Source organism: Carcharhinus amblyrhynchos, chromosome 10 (assembly GCF_965287045.1).
Source record: "Carcharhinus amblyrhynchos chromosome 10, sCarAmb.v2.hapA, whole genome shotgun sequence".
Taxonomy (NCBI): domain Eukaryota; kingdom Metazoa; phylum Chordata; class Chondrichthyes; order Carcharhiniformes; family Carcharhinidae; genus Carcharhinus; species Carcharhinus amblyrhynchos.
The window spans coordinates 41,076,511-41,095,207 of NC_137333.1; the positions used below are offsets into that span (position 1 = coordinate 41,076,511).

Sequence of the window (18,697 nt, forward strand, 5' to 3'; positions counted from 1 at the left end):
TTGTGCAAGAAGCTTTTGGGAAGAACACCTTCGTTATTTCTCCCCACCCTTCACCTTAAGAAGAACCTGGCCTGTGCTCAATGCTACATCACAACACTGGTAGTACTGGGAATTAACAGAGAAATTTACACACGTTAGTAAGAAATTCATAAAGTTACGATTTAACGTGTTGGCTTATGTTCGTCCAAATTGTACTTAAATTATGTACAATTACAGAAGTACATTTCAGTGTTTTAAAAATAATGGACAAAGTCCAAACTGCTGTCAGAGATGTGATATATTTGTCATTCTACTGTTATTTCAAATATGGATTATCATGTACATACACTTGCTAAACTTCACCAGCTAGAAATTTATCTTTGCAGACACTGCAAATCCTTTATAAATGATCCAAGGACCAGCCTCATTTCCAAAGCAAAAGACAATGGGGGAATTTTACAGCCTCGCATGTCCGAGGACTGGAAATTCCCACCAGAAATTAACAGATCTTCAAATGGCCTGCCAAATTTTCTGTCCCACCTGCTACAATTTCCATGGCAAACGGAACAAGAAATTTACCCTAATATTTCCCCTTGCACCAGGCAGCTTTTCTATTCTCCACTTGTACAACTCAGGTCTTTCAAAATGGGATTCATTCAATCAGAGAACCTCCTCACTGGGATTTAACAGAAACAAGAACTTCTGTACTTTTGACATTTCGTAGGCATCAGTGAGAAATGGCCTTGATCACTGCTTCAACGAAACTGAAATTTGTTTTTTTAAAAATAGAAAACAATGTCTAGGCTATTCCTTGAGTACATTAGTTTTTCTAGTCTGCCTGTTCAATCGTTCATGAAATACAAATATTTCCATATTACTGAACAGTACTGTTGCAGTATAGTCTTTTTCCATTTGTGTGTAATATTCAGTCGTTCAAAACAAAAATCAAATACACAGCTCATCAAATAAAGCACATTCTTAAGCATGATCTCTGATGCTCTCTCAATCCTTCAATGAATTGTAGTTCAGCCTGCCTTAAATGTACCTATACTTACTTTGAAAATTGAAATATTATCAGAATATTCTCAATCAATGGTGGTGTGTTATCTTTTTCTGCACAGAAACCTCAATCACGGGGTGAGCCAAGTAAATAACTGAAGAAATAATTTCCTGTATTCGGATAAAGATCTGTATGAAGCAGTGAATCTAAGTGCAGCGGATCCTCTACCCGCTCTGGCTAATTACTCAGGACAAGGGTGACATCAGGCGCTAACACCAACTGAAACTAAGCAAAGGTTTAATTAACAGGAGTCCAAAAAACCTGAAATCAATCTTGAACCAACAACGTTAATTGTTATTGCACAAACGCTGCATTTTACAGCCTCAGGCATTTTGGACCTGCAGAATGACAACTGGCAACATTTTAAAAATCCAAAACTGTAACAGAATAGCAAAATAAATATTTTTATTTTGCCTACTCAAATTATGAATTATAATCAATCAGTTTCTAGATAGCAACCAAGGACAGTTCGGAAATCAAAGAAATCATTCAGCACATTCCATTACCTGAGCTTTGAGGTTCTGCAATTCTGCTTCAAGCTCATTGATTCTTTCTTCTTTCTTCTGCATTTGGGCCTCTGCCTCTTGCCGGGCTGTAAATTCTTCATCAAACTGTAAAATAAAATATCACCAACCTTAAAGGTGCCAGATTCTGTTGATTCGAAAAACATCTCAGCACTATTAAGTGTGCTTTTATTTTTGAGAATGCTGTGATACATGTATCATTCCACATAAAACGGTTTTGATTATATTTTGTTAATCTTTTATAATGAAATTTTAAAACAAATTTATTCACAAGAATGGCCTTGTGAGCAGAGGAAATTTCCACAATTTTATATTTGTAACACTGGTCTAGACTTGGCCTCTGCCTTCCAGTGAAACTGTAAGCAAAGAATGCATTTTGATTTTGTGAATATTTGGAAAATACATTCTTCTCAGGCTTGTTCTGTTCTAATCAAAACAGTTAAATGAATAAGAATGTATGTTTTCAACTCCTCATGCCCCACTCCAATAAAACAAAACATTTCTATGAGCAAGAAACAAGAGAAATTGAGGGAGAACATAAATAGGGAACAACAGGGAATTAGCCTGGCATCAGTCATTGGGAAAATTTTAGAACATATTGTTAAAGAAGTCTTAACAATGTGCCAAGAAAATCAAAATATGATCAAACACAGACAAGGGTGGGATTGTCCAGCCTTGCTCACCTCAAAAACAAAGAATCCCGCCCGAGGTCAATGGACCTCTGCACGGTTCGTCCACCCCCGCCAGCTACAATTCCCATGGCAAGTGGGACGGGAGAATTCCAGCCAATTTGGGGAGATAACGGGCAATCAGTAGATGCAATATATTTGGATTTCTAAAAAAACATTTAATAAGGTGCCACACAAAGGATTATCACACAGGATAAGGGCGGAGCTGGGGGTTATATGTTAACATGGATGGAGGACTGGGTAATAGACAGAAATAGGATACATGTGCATTTTAAAATTGGCAAGCTATGATTAATGGAGTACTATGAGGACTAGTGCTGAGACCTCAATTATTTCGAATCTGTATCAAGCTTAGATATAGAAATGTATCAAAATTTGATAATGATGAGCTAGTTAGAAATGTAAGCTATGTGAAGGAAACAAAGATGCTGCAAGAGATATAGACACATTACCTGAGTGGGCAACAGAGTAGCAGATGGAGTTTAACCTGGGAAAGTGTGAGGCTATTCACTTTAGTAGTAACAATAAAATAGAATTTGTGAAAAAAATGTTAAACTTATAAATTTTCTTGTGCATAGAGAGATTTGAATGTATTAGATAAGGTAGATAGTTAACATCTTTTCCCAAAGATCTAAAACTAGAGGGCATATGGGTCAAACACAGGCGATTGGGGCTCGCTTAATGGTAAAACCTGGGCAGCATGGACAAGTTGGGCTGAAGGGCCTGTTTCCATGCTCTAAGACTCTACAAGAGGGAATACATAAATTTAGCATGCATGTACATTAAGAATTAGAAAGGCAAATAACGGCCCAGATTCTCCCAAAAGAATTCTAAGTGTCTAATTTGAGTAAAATGTGGAGTAAACCCCAGTGGTTTTTTAAAGCAAGATTTTCAAAACAAGTCTCCCACACTCTGCATCACAGTAGCCTAGTGTGAATCACAATAAAAATCAAGGGGCCTATTCCTGCTGGAGAGGTCGACAGCATAGCACTGAGTGGGCCACTGCACATCCATCACCCCCCCTCCCCCCAAGTCTGGACATCCTACCCGCCCTTCCCTTGCTATCCACCCTTCCTTTGTCACTGATCCCAAGTACAGACTGGCAGCAGGCCCCACCCACCCCCACCAATCTCCCCCGCATGGGCCCTACGCCCCAATAGGCCACATCCCCTTGGCACTGCCCAATGCCTGGAGCTGATGACCTCAGAAATCTGGCAGCAGGAGATGCGCAGAGACCATGGTGCCCAGTGGGAAGCCTGCTAAATGGTTTCTGCTTTTGTCTCCCGGCCTGTTGCACTGCTGAATTGCCCCAACATGTTGACTTTAATTGCAAGGGGATTGGAATAAATTGTTGTTTTACTACAATTGGAAGAGAGTTTTGGTGAGTTCACATGTGAAGCACAACATGCAATATTGATTTCCATCTCTGTACTTGCCTTGGAGGCAGCAAATAAAGGTTCATCAAAATAGTTCTTAGAATGAGAGGGTTGTCATTTAATAAATGCTGAGTAAAGTGGGCCTATACTCATTCGGCTTCAGAAGAATGGGAGATGTTCTCATTGAAAAATAAGGATAAACACAGGGGTTGATCCCCCAGCAAGAGCATCTAGAACACGGTGGCACAATCTCAGGGTAAAGGAAAAATGAAATACTATGGCCTCGTGTAAGCCTGAGATAAGGAGAAGCATCTTCACTCAGAGGGTTGTGAATCTTTGGAATTCTCCAACACAGGGATGCTCCATCATTGAATAAATTCAAGGTTGCCATAGATAAATTTTTGACTACTCAGAAAATCAAGGGGAAGGGGCAGGAAAGTAAGTTCAGGCAGAAAAAAAAAGGTTATTGTCAATGGTCCAGCTGGCTCAGAGACCCATTGTCTACTGCTATTTCTTACATTTCACATTTCATACCTGTTTGGAATGTTATTTCTTATTTGTGTACAATAAAAAAAATCCTAAAAGCTGCCTGCTATCACAGTATTTATTTCTGTTCAATTTATCTTTTGCAACACCATTGGGAAACATTTTACATTAGCAAGGAAGTTAAGACAAAAGTGTTCTTATGACAACAGCATCAAATATATAGTAGTATTTCTTACCTTTCTAGTAAGCTCAGAAAGTCTTTGTTCACACTCATTGGCTTTTGCTTTGTCAACACAAATATCTGCAAATAGGATAAGCACGTGATTTAGTTTCATAGTCTTATTGGCATCAACAAAGAAAGTTCCTCAAACACTGTATTAATTAAATCTAGTTCAATTCCTTCTACAGAAATATTGCTCACCAACAAGATGATCAAAGTTCACATCTAATCGTTTGCGGTATGTGAAGTCAGGATCCGTACCACTGCGATGTAACACTATCTGGGAAACACATTCTTCTATTATCTTGAAATACTGTGGCCTACAAAAAAAGAGAAGCAAATTAATTCATTTATTTTACAGTGAATCCAAAATATACAAATTTCTGACAGTATTAATGTGCAGAATAGTACTCGATCTCATTATTGTTAGATTATAAGAACATAAGAACATAAGAAATAGGAGCAGGAGTAGGCCATCTAGCCCTTCGAGCCTGCCCCGCCATTCAATAAGATCATGGCTGATCTGTCGTGGCTCAGTTCCACTTTCCCGCCCTCTCCCCATAACCCTTAATCCCTTCTCTTATCAAAAACCCATCAACCCGCTTCTTAAAAATATTTAGCGAGGTAGCCTCCACCACTTCAACGGGCAGAGAATTCCAGAGATTCACCACCCTTTGAGTGAAGAAGTTCCTCCTCAACTCCGTTCTAAACCGCCTCCCCTTTATCTTGAGGCTGTGCCCCCTAGTCCTACTGTCTTTTTTGAGCGGGAAGAGTCTCTCCACCTCCATCCTATCCATCCCATTCATCATCTTATACGTCTCAATGAGATCTCCCCTCATTCTTCTAAACTCTAACGAGTACAAGCCTAGTTTATTCAGCCTCTCCTCATAGCTCAATCCCCTCAGCTCCGGTATCAGCCTAGTAAACCTCCTCTGCACTCCCTCCAGGGCCAAAATATCCTTGCGCAGGTGCGGCGCCCAAAACTGCACACAGTACTCCAGCTGCGGCCTCACCAATGCCCTATACAGCTGCAGCAAGACCTCCCTACTTTTATATTCAATCCCCCTCGCTATGAAGGCCAGCATCCCATTCGCCTTCCTGACCACCTGCTGCACCTGCAAGCTGGGTTTTTGCGATTCATGCACAAGGACCCCGAGGTCCCTCTGCACCGTCGCCTGCTGCAGTTTTTCGCCACGTATCCACTTTGAAAGAAGTTTGGCTCCAATATACAGATGGCAACAATTCTCATCCCACACTGAAATTATTTGATAAATATCGCAAATGAGATTTGTGCATTTATTAGTTCAGTGATAACTCCTGACTTTGCTATCCAGATCTTGATTTGCTGTGTTTCCTTAGCTCTCTGCCCAAAATGAGATAATATGGAGGTCCAGTACAACAGCGAGAGCATGAAGACATCACACCAAATAAAAATCTTCAAATAATGCCTAGTCAGAAAAATGGTATAAACTACTAGAAAACCTCTTGCAAAGAATGAGGATGGATATTTCACAAATTGCCTCTCCAATTTAACCTCCAGTTCATTGCCTGGAACTTGTTTGTTACTTGCAATGTTACTTGCCACTTGTCAGCCCAAGCTTGGATATTGTCGAGGTCTTGTTGCATCTGAACATGGGCTGTTTCAGTCTGAGGAATCACAAATAGTGCTGAACATTGTGCAGTCATAAGCAAACACCCCCACTCCTGGCCTTATGATATTGGGAGGCAGAAGAAGATGATTGAACCTGGGACACTACCCTGAAGAACAATATCCTGGAGCTCAGATGATTCACCAACAACCATAACAACCTTCCTCTGTACTCGGCATTATCTGCCTGGGTGACCCTGGTTTTCTTCCACTGACCAAAGGTGTGCAGGTTAGGTGGATTAGCCATGGTAAATGCAAATGATTAGGGCAGAGTAGAGGGCCTGAGGTTCTTTCAGAGAGTCGGTGCAGACTTGATGGGTGGGAAGACCTCTTTCAGCACTGTACAGATTCTATGGTTCTATGGACACTAACTAACAGATTGTTATCCGATTCCAATTTTGCCTGGGTCCTTTAATACCACAATCAGTCAAATGTAGCCTTGATATTAAGGGCAGTGACTCTCATCTCATGGAGTCAGGAGACATGTGGCCCTGGCAGGCCCAAAATGAGTACCAGTGAGCAGGTTCTTACTAAGCATATGCTGCCTGATAGAGCTGTTGATGATTCATTCCATCACTTTACTGATAATTAACAGTAGACTGATGGGGCGGTAATTAACCAAGTTGGATATGTTCTGCTTTTTGCATACAGGACACAGCTAATTTTCCACGTTGTGGGTAAATGCTTGTATTGCAGCTTTATTGGATAGCATGGCTTGGGGCATGACAAATTCTGGAGCACAATATTGTCAGGGTTCATTGTCTTTGCAATATCCAGTGTCTTCAATGTCTTGATATCATGTAGAATTGCAACGTGTGATGCCAGGTACCTCTGAATAGGCCAAGATGGATCATTCACTTGGCATTTCTGCCTGAAGATTGCAGCAAATGTTTCACTTTTTGCATTGAAATACGATCATTAAAGATGGGGAGAATTGAGGGCAAGTTGTTTCATTGTCCACCACCATTCAAGGCTGAATGTGGTAGGACTTAGATCTGACCCGTTGGTTGTGGGATCAATTAGCTCTGTTTATCATTTGCTGCTTATGCTGTCTGGTACACAAGTAGTCCTGTACTGCAGCTTCATGAGGTTGACAGCCCTTTTTTTAGGTAAGCCTCCTGCATGATTCATTGAACTACAGTTCATCCTGAAGTACTGGCCTTGCTGCTGGTCAATTTCCTTGAACAATGGTTTCATTCGGCTTTTAACACAAAATTTTATTGAATTAAAATTTTACCAGTTGCCGTGGTGGGATTCGAACCTGGTTTGCCACAGCCTGGGTTATTAGCCCAGGGGCAATATCTTCCCCATGGTATATGTTATAGCATATACTGCCATAAGGGCGGCACAGTGACACAGTGGTTAGCACTGCTGCCTCACAGTGCCAGAGACCCAGATTCAATTCGCAGCTTGGGTCACTATCTGTGCAGAGTCAGCAGGTTTTCCCCATATCAGCAAGGGTTTCCTCAATGCAATTCATTGGCATTCTGCAACATCATGAGGTCATGATAAAAGTGCTAGGCAAGAATGCAAATTTTTTGATGACAGTTATCTCAATTTCAACATCTACAAGTGAGATGGCGGGCAACTGGTCACTTGGAGGTGTGCAAGGGCTGGTATTGGGGTAACTCTTCCTCCCTATGTGGGGAGTGTTTGCCTTCCAAAAATTAAATGGGATTGGGAACTCTTGAGGCATTATACGTGCTAATCTATATCTCTTGGTTTTATTGTATACATGCTCAAAACCCTCGTGCATCGTGCCACCCTGATGCTCCTGCCCTAGGTATGATTTCAGAACTACACCTCATTCTCTTATCTTGAGTGAGTATGTGTGAGAAAAAGAGCCATTGAGATGCATTTGACATGGGGAAAACTGCAGCTTTGATTCAGTTATATCACATATTTTAAATGGACAATGTGTGAAACATCTAATTGGTCTTGTGATGTTCTAAATGTTTGGGGAGCAGTTCAGTTACAGGCTTAAATGATTTTTTCATAGAGACTGTGAAGGTAAATCCACAGTTAAAACTCAAAGATTGGTCTCACAAAACATCCAACATGAAACATTTTCTGCGTTAGTGTGAGTGGGTTATTCTTCCTTCAGTTCTTCTGAGAGAAGAAAGAACAGGACATGTTCTTGAATGTCAGGTAAACAGTTGATCGCTGATTCGAGACCCTCACACATCAGATGCATTTTGCCCATTGTGACTCATGTGGGGACATTGTTTTCAAATTTTAAGACATTGAATGCCACCTCAGGAGTGCTGCCTGTGCCAGAGAATAAAACACACCGATTTTCCCACTGGTGACAGCACTTAAATATTTCATTCAGGAGAATCACAGTCAGGTGTCAGATATGTTGCAGGTTTGATCCCAAGAATGTTTCAGAGATTGTTCACAAGAGTCTGACATCAGTTGTAGTAGTACAGCACCTCTCAACAATGATGTAAGAGGCATATGACCCAGACCCTGAGTTCGTGTGGTGTTAAATGGAGTTGTCTAAAGATCTAAGCATGGAGACAATTCCTCGATTGTACCATTTTGTTTTATGTGTAATAGCTCTAGTAGTTAAGTAAGATTTACAGTTAATCTACAAGAGATTACTAAAACTTCTTGAAGACATACCGTTTTGAAACCAATGCCCTCTCAACCAAGATGAACAACAATGATGAGCAAGAAGATAGTGCAGAACCTGCTAAATTCAGGGCAGGAACTAGTTAAATTATTTTGGCTATTTAATTAAGTTTGCCCAATTTGCAATCTGTGTGCGCTGGTAATGAGATTGTGCAATGACAAAGTAGCCTCATAAAATCAATTTGACTTTGTTAATTTCTTAGTTACTTAATTAAGATCAAAAGGTTCCTGCTTCCCACCACAAATGTGAGGGGTAAGTTTTCATACATATATGACAAATGAATTGCTGACATTCGTGGTATAAATCCATGCAGAATATCACAAATAAAAGCTTACCTCACAAAATAGTCATTCCTTATCAACAACAGGTGTTGAAGAATGGAAAGAAAATAACATTCAGCATCTGTGTCCTTCACTGTGTTGGACAGCATATTATAAACATCATTAATTTCAGTACAGCAATGGTTAAGGAAAATATATTGCATAGAGTAACAGATTAGCATGCATTGACAAGGTTTTAAAACATTAGATTAGTATTCCCAGGCTAGGAGATAAAAGTTTGAAAAATACTACTTCCTTTTTTGTTAAATCAGTTATCAATCAGCACTATGAATAGCATCAGTATCTCAAAGATTCAGAAAACAGGTTACATTGGGCCGCAACTTCCAGGCTCCCCAGCATCAATTGAAGGTGGTCCCTAACATACATGGGGGGATCCCTCTCAGAACTTCCAAGGAAAGCACTAAGGCAATGGTCCAGAAACACCAACCTCCTCTTGGCAATTGCAGAGTTGTGAACCATCCAAAAAACGGACATCAATCACTAACTTCAGTTGTTTGTCAGGATATTGCCAATAGTTCATAGAATCACAGATGCTCAGTAACAGTTTCTCAGAAAATCTAAAACATAAAACCTCTTCTAAATTCTGCGCAATTATTTTAAAGACGAAGAAAGCTCCCCACACAAGACTCGCCCTACACCCAAAGGGCTCCCCAACCCAGTGACTAATCACACCACTCCCCACCTCTGTGAACTCACAGGATTTTGCATCCCCCACCCCGGCAAACCCAACTAACATCCCCATCCGACCTAGACCGGCTGGATATACCAAACAACCCCCTCCTGGGAAGTCTGGAAAAAAGTGACATCATGGGAAAAACCATGAGAATGCAGTGAGAAATCTAAACGTTAGCTTGGGAGTTCGGAGTTCCAGAGGTGAAGTCAGGATTCAAAAGTGACGGAAGGCAAGTGGAAGGAACTGATTAGGTGAGTATGGTCAGCTTAGTATTTACTGGTAATGAGAACTCAGGAAGAAGGGCCTGACAGTAATTGATATTATTTGATTTTACAGATTTTCCAAAAGGAAGAATTTAAAGGGGCAAATCATGCCAGAGGAGCTCAAAAGACATAGTGAGCTCTATCTGCTCCATGTGGGAAGCTGGGAACATATCCAGTGCCTGTGGTCAGTTTGTGTGCAGGAAGTGTCTCCAGCTACAGCACCTGGAAGCCCAGGTTTTGGAGCTGCAGCGGGCGGCTGGGCACATTGTGTGAGCAGAGAGTATTGTGGATAGCATGTATAAAGAGGTGATCACACTGCAGGTTAAGACTCCAAAGGCAGGCAGGGAACAGGTGACCATCAGGCAGAGCAGTGCATGAATATCCTGTGGCCATTCCCTTGGAAAACAGATATACCATTTTGAATACTTTTGAGGCAATGGCCTCTCAGGAGAAAGCAGCAACAGCCAAATTTGTTGCATCACAGCTGACTCTGCTGCATGGGAGAAGAGTAAAATGTGTGCAAGTATAATTGTTATCGGGGATTCAATGTGAAGTGGCCATGAACAACACACCAGGGTGTTCTGTTGCCATCCCAGTGTTGAGGTCAAGGTGGTCTCAGAGCGGCTACAGGATGTTCTGCAAAGGGAATGTGGACTGCCAGCGATCGTGGTACACATTGGTACTAATGACAACAGTTGAAGAAAAAAGGTATGGCAGATGCAGTAGAATTTGGATAAATCTGAGGTTATGTACTTTGGTAGCAAAAACAGGAAGGCAGATTATCTGAATGGCTCTAGTTTGAGAGGGGGGAATGCACAATGAGACCTGGGTGTCCATGGACACCAGTTGCCGAAAGTAAACATGCAGTTGCAGCAGGTGGTGAAGGCGGCAAATAGCATGTTAGCCTTCATAGCAAGAGAATTAGAGTACAGGGGCAGGAATGTCTTGCTGCAGTTATGATGTGGAGATGCCTGCGTTGGACCGGGGTAAACACAGTAAGAAGTCTCACAACACCAGGTTAAAGTCCAACAGGTTTATCTGGTAGCAAAAATCACTAGCTTTCAGAGTGCTGCCCGTTATACAGGGCCTTGGAGAGGCCGCGCCTAGAATACTGTGTGCAACTGTGACTTCCTGATCTGAGGGATTCCTGCTAAGGAAAGAGTGCAGCGAAGATTTACCAGATTGATTCCTGGGAAGACGGGACTACATTTAATGCATTTTCCAAATAAATAAATTTCTCAAACTCTCATTCTTTGATAAATCAAGGGTTTTTTTGCATTTATCGGTAATATGCCAGTTTACATAATGACTATGGAAACAGTGTGCTACAAAGAAAGGATATTCTAGTTCAGATCGAATATCTTCTATGCGATGTGAAAATTCAATCATGTCTTCTTCTTTGTGCTCATCAAATACTTTCAGTTGAATATCCAGTGCATCATTTTTATTTAATCTCAAGTCCTGTGGAAAATAAATTAGCAGTAGTAATGCATTGCAGCCTAATTTATACAGCAGAAGAAAGATAAATTATCGATGTGGAAATTAACCAACTTTTTTAATAATGCAGTTCAGGAATATGATTAAGAAATAGTCTTTTACCATTTCAAAAAAACTTTTAAAAGCACATTAACTTAATTTAAAATTGCAACTCAAATAACTAAGACTGCATAATTTGCTTTTTAATCCAGCTGATTGTTATTATTTGGACCCTGAATTCATTTATTTATGTCAATGTTACAAACCTCACGATCACATTATAATTAGATAACAGAGAAGCCAGAAATGTGAGGAATGAAAGGCAAATGCTGAACACTATAGTCTTGGAAACAGGTGTCATAGAAGTTCACAGTCCCAAAACAACTTCTCAGCTTGGGGACGTGCATGCCACTAATATTACTATTGGTTCTAAAATAGGAGAACTATGAATGGGGGGCTAACTAGCAATTTTGAGACTCATATCAGTGAGTCTCATCTCATGCCCATGCTATCCATAGGCAATTAGTAAATCTATACAATCATCCAGATTTATCCACAATAAACAGGTATTAACTCATATGGCTCTTACCGGCAGTAACTCTCTCAGCCCGCAGCGTACAAATTCATTTCGTATATGTATCCGCAAGTCTAAATCATCAGGAGTGGTCACAAGTGCATTAATAAATTGCATACACGCCACCTAGATTTGGGATAAAATACAGAGTTGGAATCCAGAAGCATAAAATTAATCCACACCATATTATGACAAGCTGTTTGGCGGTTACGGAAAGACACAAATTAAACAGAACATTAATTTTCAGCTGAGTATGCTACATATGGCCTGAGGGTGCTTAACATGAACTGATCACAATAGAAAACTTAGCATTTCATTTTCCAGCACTTGCATTTGTAAAAGGCTGCAATATTTTTGAATGATTTGATTTTAATCAAAAATTGTCGTTTTAGATTTATGGAAGCCATTCAACTCAGGAGGAGCATCAATAGATAGTTTAAATTAAATACAGGATACTATTGGCTTTAAAAGCCCTCTGCTTTTTTTAAAATTATTTCATGGAATGTGGGTGTCACTGGCGAGGTCAGTATTTGTTGCTCATCCTGAATTGCCCTTGAACTGACTTGCTTTGCTAGGCCATTTCAGAGGGCAGTTAAAATCCAACCACATTTTTTAGGGTCCAGAAGCACATGTAGGCAAGACCAGTTAAGGATTAGTGAATCAGATGGGTTTTTACAACAATTAATGATAGTTTCATGCTTATCATTGCTGAGATTAGCTTTCAAATCCAGGTTTATTTATTAACTGATTTCTTAAAAACTTCTAATAGCTCCCATTGGTGGATTTTGAACCAATGTCTCCAGTGTATTAGCATGGACTTTGGCTTACTAGTCTAGTGACATTACCATTGAACTGCTGTCTCCCTACCACCACATTTCGCAACAGATAAACAAAATCACTGGTAAAACTTCCAGGCATAAAAAGTTGCAAAATGGGTTGAACTCAATGAATAAACAAACATGATTAAAAGCTGTGCATTGCTCTAAGGTCAGAACAATGTGCTACAATAATAAGATTGTTTGTTCAGACTTGTAGTTCAGAACATGGCAACAAGCAGGATGTACATGTCCATTGGAGATGGATGCCTCCTTATCATATGGATTGTAAAAGAACTTAAAACCCTCCTGATCTACAGCACTAACCATCCCTACAGCTTGTGCAAAATTATGATTACAGCCATGAAAGGAGCAGCCATTAAAATAGCAGTGAATGCAAAGGTACATAAAACAAGTAAACCATCTCTGGCTCTTTGTTAGTAATGACAAATCTTTGTAGTACAGGACAAATGTTTGTTTCAGCTTACCACACATTGTGAAATATGGCACTATATATTGTGGCAAGTTCAACACCATTTTGTCCCAATAGCAAAATATAAGTAGATCACAAAGCAATATTTTTCTCTCCTTGGTGGAACTTACAATAATGACAGTTCATCAAATTGAGGGCATGGGAACATGTGAATTAAAAGATTGAGTTCATGCCTCACTCAAGGCTTGTGATCACAATCCAAGTGAGCAATAACTTCTCCCTCAGTGTACCCAAACAGGTGCCAGACTGTGGCAACTAAGGAATTTTCACAGCATCTTCATTGCAGTGTTAATGTAGGCCTACTTGTGGCACTAATAAGTAAATAAACAAAAGTCCTGCTGCATTTGTCTCGTTGAAATACAGTCCTTCTATTTGCAGTGAATACAAAGCACTTTGAGATATTTGACAGAGAATGATACGGTGGTATTATAAACACAAGGTCTAATTAAGCCATTCAAATGACAGAAGTCTTTCTTAAATGTAGTACCACGCAAACTAAGTTTACCTCCAAGACAAACCTGGTAGTAATATGTTCTATACTGAACTCTCATTTTGTACCTTTAATTTGCTCCATGTAACAATTGCATCACATACTGGACAGGGGCTAATTCTGAACAACTATAATTGTACTTTGGCATCAAGAGTCAAAGGTAAATTAAAGGAAAACATTGTCATCAAGATGGATTTCAGCTGGTATACTCTCAATCCATAAAGTACTCCTGAGACTGACTGCACAATAGCACACACAGCAGCGATTCTCTCTTCTATTTGGCATAAATTTAGAATGCAACTCAAGATGCTTTTAGACCATATTTTATCACAGAATTCACTTCAAAACTTAAAGCAACAAAAAGCAAAATCATTTGTCAAATTGATTTGATCAATTTTGTTACTTGAAATGTGTGAAAATATCAAACTTGTAACTTATACCATGTTTTCAGAAATGGTACATAAAGATCAAATTTGCTTTTTTTGGTTTAGCTATTATATGCTTCAAAGAACTAGTTAGGAATCATGTACAAATTTTAAAGCTATGTTAAAGCTTTCAAAGTATCACCTCACAAAACCTGGCAATAGCATTTACAAAATTATCTATTCGGCTGCTAACTAGAAAATCTAAAAAGATAAGAAAATGAAACTTCTTTAGGCAAGACTTGACAATAACAGAACAGTGGAATCTGCACAATTCTCAAAACAATTAGAACAGGATACTAACTCTCTTCTGCTCACCAAATCAAATGCTGAACTTTTGACATATGCTGAATTATACCAAATTCCCACTGCCCCCACAGGGCTAAAATGTTATTAGGGAGCCAGCCAAAGGGAACACCAACATCCACCAGAGCCATTTAACAGTCAATTAACTGGGTTACCAACTGTCCACTGTATAGCAATCCAGAAAGGAGCACACATCACTGGTCTTATAGCGCTCATTATGATCCTTCTCCTCCTCAATGTTCTCCTCAAAAGATCATTGATAAGTGCCCTGACATTCCTCTCTCCATTTGTAATCCTCTCTGCTGTGCAAAGATGTCATGATGATTCCTCACTTGTTTGAGCACTTGACATGCACCTTCAACATCAACAAAAGTTTATTCAATGGTGTACGTGGTGGTCAGCTGATTCCCTTTGGACTACCTTGTGCTTCACTTCTGGGATTCCTCATAAGTGTTACAAACCAAGTTTGAAGAAGAATCATTCACCCGCTAGGAATCAGTTCTGAATTTGATTTCTTGGTATAGAAGTGTTTGGAATGTTAGGTTGCCACATGTGCATCATAGCAGTTCCCACAAAATCTCTGTGGTTGCACATCAGCTATCAGCTCATTGAATTCTATCTATTGTAGTGGACACAGTGGCATTGTGGTAACACAATTGGACCAGAGGCCCAGACTAATGTGCAATTAATTAAGAAATTGTCTCAGGGATGGTGACTATAAACTATCAGATTACCACACAAAACCCATTTGGTTCTCTACTGCCTTTTAGGGTCAGGAATCTGTCATTATTTGGTCTGGTCGACATGTGACTCCACACTCACCAATTCATACCTTACATCTGATGTGCATGGTATAATTTCCATGATGCCCAACAACATTTAAGAAGTTATGTGAATCGCCAGAAACTGACTGGAAAGATCACTGCGGTGATTGTCCCTTTAAGGGCAACACAGCGAAGTAACGGTCACATTGCCTGTGAGACAAATTGGGGCTCAGAATGTGGAAACACCCCATGGTGAGAAAAACTCCCAAGAGGAGACACATTTTAGCAGCTAGTTACAGTCATGAGGTTGTCATACAATTCTTATAAGTATCTTTTGTGTGCATTAATGAGGTCTGTGACAGTGCATCTTTACAATCACACAATATGATTTCAAGTTTTAAGAGTTACCAAACTCATAACAACATAGACTAAATACTAGCAATCCTAGTTCATTCTGCAGAAGGAACTCAAAACATAAACTCAGCAGGTCTGGCAACAGAGTTAATCTAGCATTTTCTGCTTTTAGTTTATTTTAGATTGATGGAATACTATTTTTGTCAGCAAACCCCAGGGAAGAACTTAACTTTCAAAAAAGACCAAAACATCCCCATTACAGCTACACTCCACTCTGTCCCTTAAGAGGACTTCACATATTTCAAGAATCAGCTCAATAATTAATCACGGCATCCAATGACTTGCTTGCTTTTCCATTTTCAACTGATAACTTCTAATCATCAAATTCATGTGCATTGAAGTTCACTTGTCAAGCCAAAATTGGAGAAATCTTATAATCTCAGTTAAATTTTCAGGGACTTGATCTGTTCAATCCAATCATGACTGTCCAATTTCTGTGTAGTGAAAAAGAGAATGGCTGCATCTATTTCTCTGCTCTCTCTCTTCAAATTCATGCAAACTTACCTTGTCTGTGAGATAGCAGAATATCCCAAGAAAAAACCTGGAGCCCAATATTATAATGCCTTGCTAAGAACAATCCCTTCCTAAAGTCTATCCCCAGAGCAATAAGAATTACATGGGTTTTGTATGCAGGCAGCAATGTGGATTAACTATCTTTTAGACTCCCAACTCCATTTTACTTTGAAATTATATAGATAGTTTTAAATATAACCATTCAGAAAGCCTGGCATTTTTAACATTTCGCTGTGAGATTGGAGACCAACTATCTACTCAAAACCAGCACAATGCCATTATCTACACCTAGCATCTTCTTGCCAGTGAAACACCAGGACGTCACTGTCCCCACTGCAACCATACTACATTTGTGCAGGGAGTGGTGCAGGTGTTTGCTTTCATTGTATCAGCTACTTAAAGTGAAATTTACTTTTTTAAGTTTTTAATTCATGTTTGGTTTACATTAGTTCTAATTCATGTTAAAATAAATGCTGCAAAAAGTGAAACCTTATTGTCAATTTAAATTGCAAGTTCTCTGGTAGCTTTGGTTTATGGTTCTACCACAGGGATTATAACAGTAGACATTGTAAACAGTTATTAAAAAAGAAAAATGGGTTTGATAAGGAACCAAAGAGGGCATTTATACAAAAAGGCGAGGATATGGCTAGGATAATAAATAACTACTTTGTATCTGTCTTTACCAAAAACGAATATGCTGCAAAGTCATAGTGAAAGAGAAGAAATATGAAATAACAAGATAAAAATTGATTCAGAGCAAATGTTACAAAAGTTGGCTACACTTAAAAGTTGTTAAGTCCCAAGGATCAGATGGGATGCACCCAAGGACAGAGGGAAGTAAGGGTGGAAATTATGAAGGCACTGACCATAATCATCCAATCCTCCGTAAATATGAGGGTAATGCCAGAGGATTGGAGAATTGCAAATATTACACCCTGTTTAAAAGTTTGTTTAATCTGAGTGGTGGGAAATTTTATAAAATTATAATCTGGGACAAATTAGTGTTCACCTGGTCAAATGTAGATTAAGGAAAGCATAATGAATTTGTTATGGGCATATCCTGTTTAACTATTTTTGAGTTTTTTGGTGCAGTAACGGACAAGGTTGATGAGGGCCATCCAAAAATTTCCAAAAGGCATTTGAGAAAGTGCCACATTAACATGCTTGTCAGCAAAATTGAAGCACATGGAATAAAAGGGCTTGTTGCACCATGGATATGAAGTTGACTGAGTTAGAACATAGAACATAGAAAAACTACAGCACAAACAGGCCCTTCGGTCCACAAGTTATGCCGATCACATCTCCACCTACTAGGCTTACCTATAACCCTCAATCCTACTAAGTCCCATGTACTCATCCAGAAGTCTCTTAAAAGACCCTGTCGAATCTGTCTCCAACACCACCGCCAGCTGCCAATTCCACGTACCTACCACCCTCTGAGTGAAAAACTTACCCCTGACATCTCCTCTGTACCTACTCCCCAGCACCCTAAACCTCTGTCCTCTTGTGGCAGCCATTTCAGCCCTGGGAAAAAGCCTCTGAGAATTCACCCAATCAATACCTCTCAACATCTTATACAGCTCTATCAGTTCACCTCTCATCCTTCGTCTCTCCAAGGAAAAAAGACCAAGCTCTCTCAACCTAACCTCATAAGGCATGCCATCCAATCCAGGCAACATCATTGTAAATCTCCTCTGCACCCTTTCTATGGCTTCCACATCCTTCCTGTAATGAGGTGACCAGAACTCAGCACAGTACTCTAAGTAGGGTCTGACCAGGGTCTTAGACAGCTGCAGCATTATCTACCGACTCTTAAACTCAATTCCTCGATTGCTGAAAGCCAGTACACCATACGCCTTCTTAACCACATCCCCTACCTGCGAAGCTGATTTGAGAGTCCAATGAACCCCGACCCCAAGATCCTTCTGATCTTCCACACTGCTAAGAATGTTACCCTTAATATTATATTCCTTCATCCCATTTGACCTGCCAAAATGAACGACCACACACTTATCCGGGTTGAAGTCCGTCTGCCACTTTTCCGCCCAGTCTTGCAGCCTATGTCACGCTACAACTTCTGACATCTCTCCAAACTATCCACAACACCTCCAACCTTCGTGTCATCGGCAAACTTACCAACCCATCCCTCCACTTCCTCATTCAGGTCATTTATAAAAATCATAAACAGCAAGGGTCCCAGAACAGATCTCTGGGACACTCCTCTGGTGACTGAGTTACAGAAAACGATGAGCAGTGCTGCATGGTTGCTTTTCAGACTGGAGGATGTTACCTACATTAATGACCTGCACAAGGCACAATTTCAAAATCTCCATATGACAAACCTTGGAAGTATTCTGAACTGTGAGGATGATAGTGGTAGACTTCAAAAGGACACAAATCAGCAAGTAGAATGAGTGGACACATAGATGAAATTTAGTTCTGGAAAAATGAAATTATATTTCGATAGAAAGGATGATAAAAGGCAATATTAAATAAGTGAACAGGACGCTTAGTAGAGCACTTATCTCCTCCATGT

At 39.9% G+C, this 18,697-nt stretch overlaps 1 protein-coding gene across 1 annotated transcript in view; it reads right to left on the reverse strand.

Moving 5' to 3' along the window:
* The window catches only part of LOC145348875 (protein diaphanous homolog 3-like), a 527,933-nt gene that overhangs the window by 376,079 nt on the left and 133,157 nt on the right, over positions 1–18,697 (reverse strand). The window contains exons 10-15 of the mRNA XM_080196908.1: positions 11,960–12,070; positions 11,237–11,355; positions 8,953–9,069; positions 4,536–4,654; positions 4,351–4,415; positions 1,546–1,650 (exon numbers count right to left, since the gene is read on the reverse strand). Of these exons, the coding sequence (XP_080053034.1) occupies positions 1,546–1,650; positions 4,351–4,415; positions 4,536–4,654; positions 8,953–9,069; positions 11,237–11,355; positions 11,960–12,070 (636 nt within the window). The remainder of the gene's footprint in view (positions 1–1,545; positions 1,651–4,350; positions 4,416–4,535; positions 4,655–8,952; positions 9,070–11,236; positions 11,356–11,959; positions 12,071–18,697) is intronic.